The sequence below is a fragment of the Primulina huaijiensis genome, chromosome 15 (assembly GCF_012295235.1).
Source record: "Primulina huaijiensis isolate GDHJ02 chromosome 15, ASM1229523v2, whole genome shotgun sequence".
NCBI classification, from domain to species: Eukaryota; Viridiplantae; Streptophyta; class Magnoliopsida; order Lamiales; family Gesneriaceae; genus Primulina; species Primulina huaijiensis.
In genome coordinates, this window is record NC_133320.1 from 18,206,769 (window position 1) to 18,221,348 (window position 14,580).

A 14,580-nucleotide genomic window follows, 5' to 3' on the forward strand; every position below is an offset into this window, starting at 1 on the left:
CTATCACATGCTTATTTTAAAAAAAAGAAGTTAAAAACAATTCCAAAGACTTTAAATAATGGTACACCATGATTCTATTAATAAATGCACCTCCAGAAATTGGGAAATGATTAAATAAGGCCCTCGTTCGTAGCTTAACCTGATACGGATAGGAGGCTCTCGACGCCCTAAGGAGAAAGAGTCATGTCCTTTGACAAGAGATTCGGCAGAAGGTTGTGTACGTTTACGACAACCATTGGAACTCTATATATATTTTCTCCATGCCTGATTTTAAAAGCTTCCACTTCCTTTTCTTCGTACTTATATAATACTCCGCATTCTTCTTGCTATCATTATTTCTTTCTGATTTGAAAGTTTTTAATATTTTTGTTCGATGACATAAAAAGATTCATTGTGCTGCAATTTTTTGATCTAAAGTCGTTTTATCTTATGAATAAATATCATAAAACTATCATAAAATTGTAAGCATATTAAACACGCGACAATTTCGTCTTACAAGATAAAAAAAATCATTTCTTACCTCGACTATTGATATGAACTCAAGCATTCCTGCAGAATCCATTGAATCAAAGTGGCCGAAACTTCTAAATACATTTTTTTTACACATGGACCCACAAATTGCGTTAGGTGAAAAAGTAAATGTAATCCCTTTATAGTCGTTAAATTATCACTTAGATATGATTTGGTACAATGTGTAAGAGAGGGATTGATAAATAATCTTCGTTATCCCATGTTTGATATTTTTTTAGAAAGCCCATTATAATACTATGGGTTCGGTATAAATAATTTTATACAAAAATTAAATATCCATTTTATGATATGTGATAATTTTAATTTAATGATAAAAATACCACAAATGACTTAATTGCCCTCAATATATAAAAATCTTAAACCTTATAGTTCTCTCATTTCACCGCCCCATCAAATAAATATTTTTATTTATTTATATATATTATATAATATGATAATTATATAAATGAACTCGAGATAATTATATAAATGTTTTTTATAAATCTCAATAAAATTATTAGTATCACTCGATTAATCTTAAAAATTGATATTTGACTTGGCTCACAAAATCAGGGTCCAATTATCATATTATATAATATATAAAATTAGGTAAAAATAAATAAATCATGCAAGCACTGTCGGCGCATGAACATATAAGAAATATGAACTCAAGCAACAACTTTGAAATTATAAAATTTATTATAATAAGGTTAATTTTGTCATTACAATCTAATATATAAATTTAATCTCTGTTATTAAAATCATATCAAACATTAATTATAATATCCTACATCTTATTTATATTTAACTTATTCTTATATTATATATCACGTGTTTATCCTATCATGTGTACCAAACTATGCCTTAGATGACTACTTATGAAGGTATTAACAAATTCATATATTAAGGAATTTTCTTATTTATCACCCGACACTCTCCTCTCATATAACTCATGTTTCCGTGAGATGGGTATCATATCCTCATCATTGTCATTGTTATCAATTGATTATTTAATACATATAGCTTGTTTTCATAATAAAGAATATTACTAAAAACCCACTAAAATTTATTTGGTTATCTTGTTATTTTTATCGTTAAAAATATAATTTAAATATTATAATTTGATTACAATTAGATTATTTGAACCATGGCAAAATTAAATTGAGTTAATTTGAGCTTGTAACTTACATATATGCACATTGGCCCGGAAATGGTCATAACTAATAAACTTACTAGCATATCGTGAAACACGTTATGTGCGTTCCCTAAAAAAATAAATAACAAAATAATTTTAAAAAAAATTAAAATAAAATTCATATATTTTTGAGATTGAAATGGCAGGAGATAAAATAAAATATAATTTTTTTGTTAACATAGTAAAATCATATAATTAGTTTGATAAGATGTAAAGTGTTTTGGGCAGACAAATTCAAAATTACATATAGCAATAGTAGATAAATCAGAAAACCATTTCTAGCCATTCAGATGATGAAATATTTCTGAAACAAATTACAAAAATGATTTTGGTAGTTTTCCACAAAAAAAAAAAAAAAAAAAAAAAAAAAAAAAAAAAAAAAANTACTTGGTCAAGCTCTTAGTATGCCGAGTTGAGATAAAAGTATAAACCTGCTAATGCTGCAGCTCCAATTGCAATTGCAAAGGGCAATGCCTGCCTGCATGATACACATAACATAAAGTTATTATATTATATTATATTATATCACATTATTAAACGAAATTATTGGGTGAATTATTTTAAAATGTCAAATATATATACTAAAATATAATATGATCTAAGAACATGGATGAGATCGAAAAATTCATTATAACACTATCAATATAACAGAAAAAGGGGTCTAGAATAATCCACAAAACTATTATAAAACACCGTAAATTTCAAACAGAACAAGAATGATCAATAACTAGTCTAATTAACTATCCAAGAATTTTAAAAAAAACTTTGTTTTTTTCTAAAAAATGGATAAAAAGGCGATGTCTCAAGTTCGAGAACCGACATATAAATGTAAATATAAAAAATATATACATATAAAGAAAAACAATTATAGAGAATGAATTTACCCAACAGCTTCGTCTCTCTTTATCTGTGCTTTCCTTGCTTTACGAACATCGGTGTCATTCGCGTTTTTGGTGACGGATGGCTCGTATAACTTAAACCTCCTCTTTGGGGCACCACAAACTGCAAAAAATCTATATAATTGAACAAATATATATATGATATATGTATGTATGTATATGATATCTTCATTCATTCTAATTCTATATAAAAAGATCATGCATTTATGATAAATTTACATGGTTACCAGGACAAAAGTACTTGTCAGGCAATTTCTCGAAAGGAGTCTTGTCACTATAAATATAGCTGCATTAAAATGTAAACGAAATCAATTATAACTATTGACACTGAATACGTACTAATATTGCAAAAGGGATTCATTCAAAATCAATTTTAAATGTTGAAATAATATAACTTTATTTGCTTTTGATAATTAAAAAATTGCTCAATTTCTAAATGTTGAAACGATTTTTGCAAGAATTTTACAATTTATAAGCTAAAAAGTTGCTGAAAATATCCAGTTACACTAATATTTACAAATTGAGCAAAAATTTCGGAAAAAGTTCCACATACCCACAATCACGGCAAATGTAAGATTGTTTGGAAGCGATGCGCATTGAGTATTTGGGCGCCGCCGTAGCTAGTGGTTTAGGAGGCAGCAAGAGGTGAAGGGATGGCGTGAAGAAGGAAGATTTGAGAGCAAAACGGTCGGCAGGAGGGCGGAGACCGGGCGGCGGGAGTGGTTTAGAGGCATGGAGTGCGGTGTTGTGTGCCAACGCCATTCCTGAAGTATAATATTTTGTTCTGTTTGGGTGAAGTGTGGTGATACGAAGTGATAAGAGATGAGGAGCATAACTCTGAGTGGCGTGGCTGTCGTTTGTTCCCACACAAACCAATTATATCCCACCAACTTCTATTTTTCTCTACAACTTTTGCCCAATATATTTTAGTGATAATTAATCATAATTCTTTTGATTTTCATATACACATTGTGGTGGACCCAATAGTTTTGAGTATTTTTATTAGATTATATTACTTTAGAATTTTTTTTTCTATATCGATTTCTCATAATTTATCAAATTATTATAAAAAAACAAAATAATTTTTTTATTTTTATTAGATTATATTACTTTAGAATTTTTTTTATCGATTTCTCATAATTTATCAAATTATTATAAAAAAAAATTTTTAAAAAAATTATTAGTGTCAAATTAAAAAAATTATTAGTGTCATATTTGATCCGCCCCTGAAAGTGGCGGGGCAGCAAAAAATATATTTTTTCAATAATTTTCCACTCCCCTACCTATACAAGAGGTGGGGAGTGGAAATTAAGAAATTAAAACACTCCCCTGCGCCTATTTTATAATTTAATGTAGGGCACATTTACAACAAGTCTTCGTCTCCATTCTCAACTTTTTCTTTACTCTCCTCCCTTCAAATCTTTGTTTTAACTCCTCAATTTTTTAAAATTTCCAAAAATATCCTCACTCTTCATAATTATGGTATGTGGCACTGTTTAACCCATCGAGTCTGTTCTTAAAGGCATATAGCCTAAAGACATTCAGCTACGTAAGGTTTATAACCTATATATCATGTTCAGATGATAGTTTTTTTTTTAATTTTGTAAATGGTCTGTAATGCCCGAAAATCCGTCCACGTAAACCACATGCATGCAAATTGCTTATTTATTTTATTTAATTGATTTTAAATGCTTAAATGATATATTTTACGGGAAATTGGCCTTCAGTCCCCAGCCGTTGTTTTTTTTTGTGTTCAGTCCCTGGGTACTTTTTTAGTACTACATTTTCACATGAAGTGTACCACATTTCCACATGAATTGTACCACAATTTGTATGACATAGTACCACAATTTTGTGGGTAGGGAGTGAACCCAAAGAAATGTTTTGATTGGAGATTTTTTACCAACTTCCCATATATTTTATATGATTAAATATTTAACTTTCATGATTTCTTAAAATTAAGGATTTTTCCCGGATATTCGATATTAGTCGGGGGAAAAGAGATTGGGGGACGATCAAGATGAAAATATTTTGAAGGCATGATAAAATTATTTGATAAGATGAAAATTTTCTAAAATGCTAGAGTCTAAATTATTTGACTAGTCGAATCTTATTTTATCCGAGAAGCCGATTTTAGTCAAACGAAGGATTTTTATGGACTCGAAAGTTATTATTTTTGAAAACGATTTTTGTACAATTTTATTTTGTATTTAATTAGCCTAGGATTAATGAGCCTAATTATTTTCAAAGCTAGAGCTCTGAACTTCTAAACTCTAAACTCCTTTATCATCTAAAACACTAAATTATAAAATCAAATCATAGGTTTCTAAAGTCTCACCTTGGCCGAAAATTACACACAATTTTTGAAACTTGAGAGCAAGAATCCAAGCTTGTTGTCGCCCGTTCGCTCCTCTTCGCAACCCACGCCGACGATTGTATATTCGAGCGTTCTAAACGCAAATGCACGCATCTAAACTTTCTTTTTGCACCATTCAAATCATATTATGCATCCATTCAAATTATATTATGCATGACTTATGTTTTAAAGCATGAAAAGTATACTGATCAAATTATTTGATAGTTGGATGAATATTTTTCAAAGTTTTGACGTTTATATGCATATATGAGATGTGTTATGAATTCTATCGGGTACGCTATCAATATGAGATGTTTAAAAGATGGGTAAAGGACCGAATAAGCGATGAGCGTAGGTTGGAACCGTGTATGGATGTTGTCACAGTTTACTTATACGGATCACTCGATAGTAATATATATATGAAAATCTCTGAAGGATTTAAGATGTCTGAATCACAGAGTTCAAAACCCAGAGAATGTTATTCTGTGAAATTGCAAAGATCATTAAATGGGTTAAAGCAATCCGGCCGAATGTGGTATAATCGGCTAAGTGAACACTTAATAAAAAAGGGATATGTAAACAATTCAATATGCCCTTGCGTTTTCATTAAGAAAACAACATCGGATGCGTAATTATTGCTGTATATGTTGATGATTTAAACATCATTGGAACGAATAAGGAAATTCAAGCAGTTATGTCGTACTTGAAGGAACAATTTGAAATGAAAGACCTTGGAAAAATAAAGTATTGTCTGGGTTTGCAAATTGAACACAGAGAATGTGGAATATTTGTTCACCTGTCAAATTATACAGAAAAGGTCCTTAAATATTTTAATATGGATAAATCAAATCCTTTAAGTATTCCAATGGTTGTTAGATCATTAAACATAGAAAAAGATTCATTCCGTCCATGTGAATATGATGAAGTTATTCTTGGTCTAGAAGTATCATATCTAAGTGCTATCGTTGCCCTTATGTATTTTGTAAATTGTACAAGACCTGATATATCTTTTGCTGTAAATTTATTGCCAAGATTTAGCTCATATCCAACAAAAAGACACTAGAATGGAATTAAACATATATTCCATTATATACGAGGAATGATAGACTTGGGACTTTTGTATTCAAAAGATACCAATCAAAGCATAATTGGTTATGCTGATGTTGGTATTTATCTGATCTACACAAGGCACGTTCCCAAACCGGATATGTATTTACTCGTGGAGGTACTGCAATTTATTGGCGTTCACAGAAACAAACACTTGTAACAATTTCATCAAATCACGTCGAGATTATTGCATTACATGAAGCAAGCCGTTAATGTATGTGGTTAAAATCAATGATCGAACATATCCAAACCTCATGCGGATTATTATTCGACAAGAAGCATGTGACACTATATGAAGATAATGTTGCATGTGTTGCTCAAATGAAAGAAAGATACATAAAAAACGACAGAACTAAACATATTCCTCCTAAGTTCTTCGCATTTACACACGAGCTTGAGAAGAATACATATATTGATATTCGTTACATTCAATCAAGTAAAAACTCATTAGATCTCTTCATAAAGGCACTTCCTACGACAATATTCAGAAAGCATATATATAACATTGAGATGTGCAATCTACGAAATTTGTGAAGAATCGTTCGTGTTAACATGAAGGGGAGTTTACGTGACTGTACTCTTTTTTCTTTACTATGTTTTTTATCCCAATGGATTTTTCCTAGTAAGGTTTTTAACGAAGTTGTATAAAAACACGTAATGAAGACAATCATTGTATCACGATCATCATCACAAGGGGGAGTGTTGAAAAATAATAGTTGATATATTTGAATGTTGAAAAATAAGAGTTGATAAAATTTGAATGTTGAAAATAAGAGTTGTAAATATTGAAAATTAGTTTGTGATGATGTATGTAATGATAAATTTATTTTTGCATTATTTTCAAATAAAATTCTATAAATATGTCTCTCAATTTGTGAAGAAAATCACAATTGAGTAGAGAGAAAATTTTATAAAGTGTGTATTTTGATAAATTTTGTGCGTTTGAGATTTTTACTTTTAACTGTAAATTTTTACTTTTAATATTAAAGACAATAAACACCATAACCTGATAAAAGTAAACAAGACATTGTATACAGATAAATGGCAGCATTTCAAAATTAATTAAATAAAATCATGTCACACGCAAATGTCACTACTGTCTCTTTTGAGTACACCTAACTACTCATTTGACACTCCAAATGTATTACCAAAAAATAATCATTGTAATTGGCAATATATTTTAATTTATTCAAGTATTTATCGAACATTTATTAATTAGGAATTGGATTAAATAATGGGAGGGGTTCTAATTTCGCACAAAAAATTAATCGTCTATATCTTCTATCAAGAAAGTGTATACTTGAATTTATTCTTATTGATATATGTCAAATATTCAAATGATTCTAATTTAAGGAAGAAGCTACTTATCAGAGACATACATACAAAAATATTTTTAATTTTTTACACACAAAAACTATATACTAATGAAGTTTCACCTGAACGGCTGGACGCGAAGCAACATCACCTGGATGGCCGGACGAGAAGAGGAGAAGGTTATGGTTCTGACTTTAAAGTTTCGCGCGGAGAAGAACACGCTTGGACGAGCTGAGAAGCTGAGAAAGGTTAAAGACTTACATTGTTACACTTAGATAATAGAACGACGGAAGAGAAGTTGATGCATAAGAGAATTATAGGGTATTTGGATTTTTAATTTATTTTAGAAAGTAAAACCCTATTGTGAAAAATATTTGAAAAAACAGAATGGGTCGGGTGGATCGTGTGGGTCCGGGTTACTAGGTCTTGATATTTTTTTCAGATCAACCCGACCCCACCTAAAAAAAACTTGCGGGTTTGAATTCGGGTCCGACCCAAACCCAAAAATCACAAACCCAAACCCGATATTTTTTGTGTCAGCTCATGTCAGGTTCATTTTTGACACCCTTGCAATAATGTAATAAATTGTGAGAAAAAAATATTTTTACAAAAGTATTTCAAAGTACTATAATCTAATTAAAAAAACCCAATAGTTTTTCTTCAATAAAATAAATTGATATTTTATATTTTTTGTTTGTTTTTCTGTAAGAGTTATAATATATGAATATAAAACTCTAATAGTATGAAACATAGTATGCTGACATAACTAATATATTAGCTTTTGCATCAAACAATGTCTTATGGATATATATGTTGTCATACCCCGTGCCCAAAGAGTTTGACATCGAAGTTGTTTAAAAAATAAAATTTGAAAAACAAGTTTCGTAGTATAGTATCTGATCCAACCAGTCTATTACATAATAATCATTGTTTTTACAACGATAAAAGATTTAAAAAAATAAAATAAAAATTGGGAAAGCGTTTACAACTGAAATAAAATAATGATAACAGAATTCAACACAGAAGCATGAATTCGAAATCAATCTCCATCAGCCCCAGAACGTGTTGCTCATCCTCATTTAAATGTTTTTCATCATTATTTGAGGAGTGAATATAAAGGATGAGTGTATGAGGAAGCACTCAGCAAATGAGTGCCGAATGAACACAACATATAACAAGATTTATAAAACTGCATCACAAAAACTCCTGTGAAACGATCTTGTGGGTCAATTTTGTGATACGAGTCTTGAACCCGACCCGATTTATGAATTTTTTTTTCACTTTAAGTATGAATTGGGTTGACTCATCGAGTTGACTCGTCTTACGAAAATATATTCATGAGAACGTCTCACAAGATATCTACTCAAACTGCATATATGTATTTTTTGAAATATGACGGAACACATTATAAACATATAGCATTGAGACTTCATCTAATTTCTTTATAGATTACTGATCAGTCCCTAATTGTTACTTGTTAGGATCGAAAATAAATTTAGAGGAGGGTGAATAAATTTATCTCAAAAATGTTTCGATTGGGTTAACAATACTGAAATTTTGTCATTGTCAGTTGGTTTTTTCTGTAAGTCAATCAATATGAACGAGAAGGAAGTAGACTCGCTGAAACTTGTTGAACAAATGGCTTATCGAGAAAATAGTAAGGAGGGTAGACTGGATTCATCAACAAAATTCATCTCAAAACCAAAGGAGATGATCACTTTATAAAATTTGAAATACCATTGTAGAGATGCATGCTTGAACACATAAATGAATTTCTTTAATTTGCAACTCATATTATTTGTGTCTTTGGATACAAAATTTTCTGGCCGCACCATATAAATTGTTTAATCAATTTCACCATTTAGAAACTTAGTCTTTATATCCATCTGATGAAGCTCAATATCGAAATGAGCTACCAAAGTCATTATTATCCTTAAAAAGTCTTTCGAAAAACTGGAGAGAAAGACTCTATATAATCAATGGCTTCATTATGTGTAAAGTCTTTAGCGACAATACGAACCTTATATCTTTTCACATTGTCTTTCGTATTCCTCTTGATTTTAAATATCTATTTGCAACCGATGAGATTCATACTTTTAGGCAATAAGACAAGATCTTATACATCATTGTTCTTCATGGACTTTATCTACTCATTCATGACATCATGCTACTTTTGAGAGTTAGAACTTTACGTTGCTTGATGGAAGTTGTTAGGATCATCCTCCATCATTCCAATGTTTGCCGATATTCTTGAATAAATACAATATAATCATATGGTATTGCATTTCTCCGTTCTCTGGTGGATCTCCTTAATAGCATAGATTCCAGAGGTGCTTGAGTTTGTTCATCTGGAATATGAGAATATCAAATATTGTCTTCTTATATTGTGTCTTGGTCAAAGTGAAGAATGTGATCTTGATCGATGTCCAAGTCCTCGTGGGAATATTTACAAGTCCCTCTTCAAAAACAATATCTCTTACTTTATCTCCTCCGCAAACTAAACATCCTCAAACAAACGGGCATTTTCTGATTAAAAAATCGACTTACTTGTGAGATCATAAAAGTTGTACTCAGAGGTCTTTCAGAGTATCCAATAAAATAACAACTAACCGTCCTTGAGTCCAGTTTCTTTTCATTAGGTTTATAAGGCTTTTTCTCAGCTGGACATCCCCAAACGTGTAGATGTTTAAAACTAGATTTTTGGTCTGTCCAAAGTTCATAAAGGGTTTTAGTTGCTGCCTTAATTGGAACTCTATTAAGGAAATATGTTGTGGTCTTTAGTGCATCTCCCCAAAGTCATTATGGTAAGGTAAAATGACTAATCATACATCTCACCATGTCTTTAAGCGTTTTGTTTATTCTTTCAACAACACCATTTATAGTAGACGAACTAGGCATAATTTATTGTAGGACGATATTACATTCCTCTAAGAATTTAACAAAAAGTTTTTGACATTATTCACCTGAACCATCATGTCTATCATAATATTCACTATCACGGTCAGATCTAACATTTTTAATATTTAAGTCAAAATGATTTTTAATTTCAATTTTATAATTTTTGAACACATACAATTACAGTGTCTTTTCATCAATATTTTTTTTCCAACAAATGAGGAAGAGAGCCAGTAGTACACGTATGTAGCTTAATCTGCAAGATTCTTTTCCACAAAGACTCATTATTTGTTATTTGTTAATAATAAATTTTGCTAAAATAAAATAATCCTGTCAAACTAAGTAAAATAAGAGAGAACTTCGAATAAAATTCTAGATTAGAGAAGAATTTTAAAAAATTGTAACATTAAACTGGAGACTAACTTTTAAAAGAGGATTGTTAATTAAAATTAAAAAATAAAAAATTTATTCAAATGATTAATCTAACGAGTAAGGCAAATATTAACTTTTTTGAAATATATACACTAAAATTTATATAATGGAATCTTATTTGGAGAGAAATGAAAGACAAAATTGAACGATAATAAATCGTAAATTTCTTATATTATTAATGAAGTAATGTGTAGCCCAAAAAACACGTCAAATAGACCAAACGATCGCATTGAGTTATTATGATAAGAGTATGTCCCATCATGTGACAAGTTCTCAAATATATAATAATAAAATAATTTCTATGTGATGATCTCAATAATAAAATCGAACATAGAAAATAATGTATTTAACATAAAAAATAATAATTTTAATAATCGGGTTAGATAAAATATTCGTCTCACATAATTAATTCATGAAACAGTCATATAGAAGTTTTTATTTTATAAAAAAATAATATAAGTGATATCAAAACTAGTTATTCTACTTATACATGTTGATGAATATAGAGAATAACAATATGCAATACAGAATAAATAAGTAGTGTAGGGAAAAACTCGGGTTTGAGGCGTATTAGGAATACTTTCCTTTAAGATTTTATTTGCTCTCACTTCTCAAAGTTTGCTAACGAGTTTTTGACAGTTTTAGTACTTTTCTAATGGAATGTTGATAAAAAGTCTACGTTATGCCAAGATTGCTTCGATATGTGTGATGTCTCATCAAAACGAGATTAAAATTGAAATTCGACAATATAAATAACTTAAGTCGCAATAATAAATTCTTTTTGCCATTTTAGATCTTCGAGTGGATTTCCTTATAAAATCTATTCAACCCGTTTTCTTGTATATTGACAAATAATGGTTTGAAAATTTTGTTTGCAATCAATCTTGGAACAATCCCTCCGCATAGTCTACTCAAACTTGCCATATTAGTTTCGGAAAAAAATGTTTTTACAAAGAATTATATAGCCGAGGCTGTGTTTGGATTTGCCTTTGAAACCAAGTTTTGGTCTTTATTAAAAAAAAAAAAAAAGAAGAGGATGAAATGTATTTTATAATGTAAATATAATTATATGTATTAAAATGAAAACTTGACTTAATTATAAATTATCATCACGGCAAATTATCATCGAACTTACGTTTCTCTTTTATCGGAAGAAGTTCATGTCTCTATATCACAATTCTAAAATAAAAGTTTACATATGTATACAAAATAAAATAAAATAAAATTAGTAATTTTAATGAAAGTATTTCATTAATATGCAATAATAGAACAAGGAAAAAATTCTAATTTTCTTAAGACAAATATAATTTAGAAACCCAATAAAAAATTAGTTAAAAAAGGGTAGCTGTAGTTTAGTTATGACCATTAAATGCAACTCATAAAACCATAAGCTGCTCACCTCCCATCCCCTATCTTTAAAATATCATAAAGATTTTGTATAAATACATACAAGTGTGTACTGCACTACAATAATGATAATGTTGAAGTCTGATAGAGATGTAACGTTTAAATTGTTCTATGATTTAAAATATTTGAGTTATATATATTATTATTATCAGTTATAGATTTTGATTGATGAAATGAAAAATGTTCGGTTCTATTATACACACTCGCATATACACACAAATATAATATATAAATCAATTTTGATATGTTATCTATCCATTATGTTCATCTACGTACTCACCAATGAGGTGTCACTTATCTATTGGATGTAAGTAAATATATATAAATTGTATATCTAATAAATGAGTATCACTTCATATGTGAATATAAAAATGAATACGATTGATGAACAACATGTCAAAACTAGGACCAATGCTATTCATATATAGTCAAACAGTGAAATTATGAAAATGTGCCGAACTCACCATCGTTGACCTATTTAATAAGCCTGGAAATTCATTAAATATATAGAAGATTATTTAATGAAACACAACTACTTGTAATAATAAAATTTGAGAGAAGGAATTGAAGCCACTAATCCTGCTGAAATTTGCTTGGAGTGAGCAAAAGAATGATGGAGAAAGAACACATTAATATTGTTAGTTCCGCCGAAGAAACCAAAGAGAGAAACGAGGAGAAGATGAAGATTGACTTGATGAGAAAGATGTTGCAAATTTTAATAAAAATTGAAAGGTTGAATAAAAAATTGTGTCTCATGAATGTGGGAGTGTCTTTTGGCTCTCCACATTCTTGAGTTAATTGAAGAGTTTTGACTCTTCATATTCTTGAGTTAATGGGAAGATTAATTGAGTTAATTAATCTTCCATGACTCTTGGTGTGCATTTTGGGGCTTATAAATAGTGGGTTCATTTCTTCATTTCAAGTACATGAAATTTTCTCTCTTTCAAGCTCTCTCTTGCATTACATATTGTTATCTTTCCATTTGGCCTCTCGTAAAATCTCGGTGATAAAGTAAATGTACGTTTTCAGTTCGCCGTAGTAGTGTCTCGTGCTAAGTCACTGCTGGTTGTTCCGTTGTATCCTGGGAAACAGACGTCCGCTGAAACCTCGAAGCACATACCGGAGAGGGCGAATCTGTTTTAAGGAAACTGTACATGCTACAGGCCTCGGTTTGGTTTTGTTTTCTTTTACATAATAGTCATACTGTAAACATCACACTTGTTTCGGTTATTACTTTATCTCTACAAGTTTGTTTTTACGCTACTGGTTTTAGCAATTTTTCTAACAATCTTAAAACAGATTACTCATTACGTGTTGTTTCAGATATGGCTACTGAAACCAGTGTGCAAAGGGAAACTGGTCATGTTGTCCCTCCTCAAGTTGTCCCTCATGGTACCCCACGTGCTGCTGCGGTTACTGTTCCAGCCAGTCACGGTGAAAAACCTGAGAAGTTCACTGGTGTGGACTTCAAAAGGTGGCAGCAGAAGATGCTGTTTTACTTGACGATGCTGAACCTGGCAAGATTCCTTACTGAGGAGGCTCCTAAACTCAACGAGGGTGAGGGAGATGTTGAATCTGTTAGTGCGGTTGAGGCATGGAATCATTCTGATTTCTTATGCCGAAACTATGTACTAAACGGATTGGCCGATTCGCTCTACAACGTGTTTTGCGAAAAGAAAACGGCTAAAGAACTGTGGGAATCTCTTGACAGAAAGTACAAAACCGAGGATGCCGGGGCCAAGAAATTTCTTGTTGGTCATTTTTTGGACTTTAAAATGGTGGATTCAAAGCCGGTTATCAGCCAAGTTCAAGAACTCCAAGTGATTCTTCACGAGATTCACGGTGAGGGGATGACTTTGAGCGAATCATTCCAAGTGGCCGCTATTGTTGGGAAGCTACCACCAGCTTGGAAGGATTTCAAAAATTACTTGAAGCACAGGTGAAAGGAGATGAATGTTGAAGAGCTCATTGTTCGACTTCGTATCGAGGAAGACAATAAGAGCTCGGAAAGACGATTGTTTTCACCTATTGCTGCTAAGGCAAATGTTGTCGAGCATGGTCAAAGCACGAAAAAGAGAACATTTTCCTCTTCCAACAAAAGGTTGAACATGGGACCCAAGGGAGGCATTTCGAAGAAAAAGTTCTCCGGAAAATGCTACAATTGGGATGGTATGGGTCACAAGGCATCTGAGTGTAAGAACCCGAAGAGAAACCGAGAGGCGAATGTGGTAGAGAACATTGCTCATGAGGTTTCTAACATGAATCTCTGTGCTGTAATATCAGAGGTTAATCTGGTGGGTTCTAATCCAAGGGAGTGGTGGATCGACACTGGTGCCACTCGCCATGTTTGCTCCGACAAGGAGATGTTTTCTACTCTTGAGAAATCTATGAATGGGGAAAAGTTATTCATGGGAAATTCGGCCACTTCGGAGATCAAGGGTGAAGGGAAAGTTATCCTAAAGATG

General features: G+C 31.1%; 2 protein-coding genes across 2 annotated transcripts; one reads left to right on the top strand and one right to left on the bottom strand.

Moving 5' to 3' along the window:
• Nucleotides 1-1,944: 1,944 nt before the first annotated feature.
• Nucleotides 1,945-3,465, bottom strand: LOC140960083 (uncharacterized). Its single transcript, XM_073418212.1, has 4 exons — nt 3,158-3,465; nt 2,832-2,890; nt 2,590-2,707; nt 1,945-2,183 (listed from the first exon to the last, which is right to left on the bottom strand). The coding sequence occupies exons 1-4, from the start codon at nt 3,364-3,366 to the stop codon at nt 2,105-2,107; spliced, it is 465 nt and encodes a 154-aa protein (XP_073274313.1). The 5' UTR covers nt 3,367-3,465; the 3' UTR covers nt 1,945-2,104.
• A 9,646-nt stretch (nt 3,466-13,111) lies between these two features.
• Nucleotides 13,112-14,058, top strand: LOC140959367 (uncharacterized). Its single transcript, XM_073417219.1, has one exon. It carries the CDS (start codon nt 13,270-13,272, stop codon nt 14,056-14,058), a length of 789 nt encoding a protein of 262 aa, XP_073273320.1. The 5' UTR covers nt 13,112-13,269.
• The last annotated feature ends 522 nt before the right edge of the window (nt 14,059-14,580 follow it).

Excerpts from the sequence above, each read along its gene's own strand:
- LOC140959367 (XM_073417219.1), top strand. The coding sequence starts at position 13,270 with ATGCTACAGGCCTCGGTTTGGTTTTGTTTTCTTTTACATAATAGTCAT.
- LOC140960083 (XM_073418212.1), bottom strand. The coding sequence starts at position 3,366 with ATGGCGTTGGCACACAACACCGCACTCCATGCCTCTAAACCACTCCCG. Across the intron at positions 2,708-2,831 it reads TGACAAGTACTTTTGTCCTG|TTTGTGGTGCCCCAAAGAGG; the intron begins GTAACCATGTAA and ends GATTTTTTGCAG. Across the intron at positions 2,184-2,589 it reads AAGAGAGACGAAGCTGTTGG|GCAGGCATTGCCCTTTGCAA; the intron begins GTAAATTCATTC and ends TGTATCATGCAG.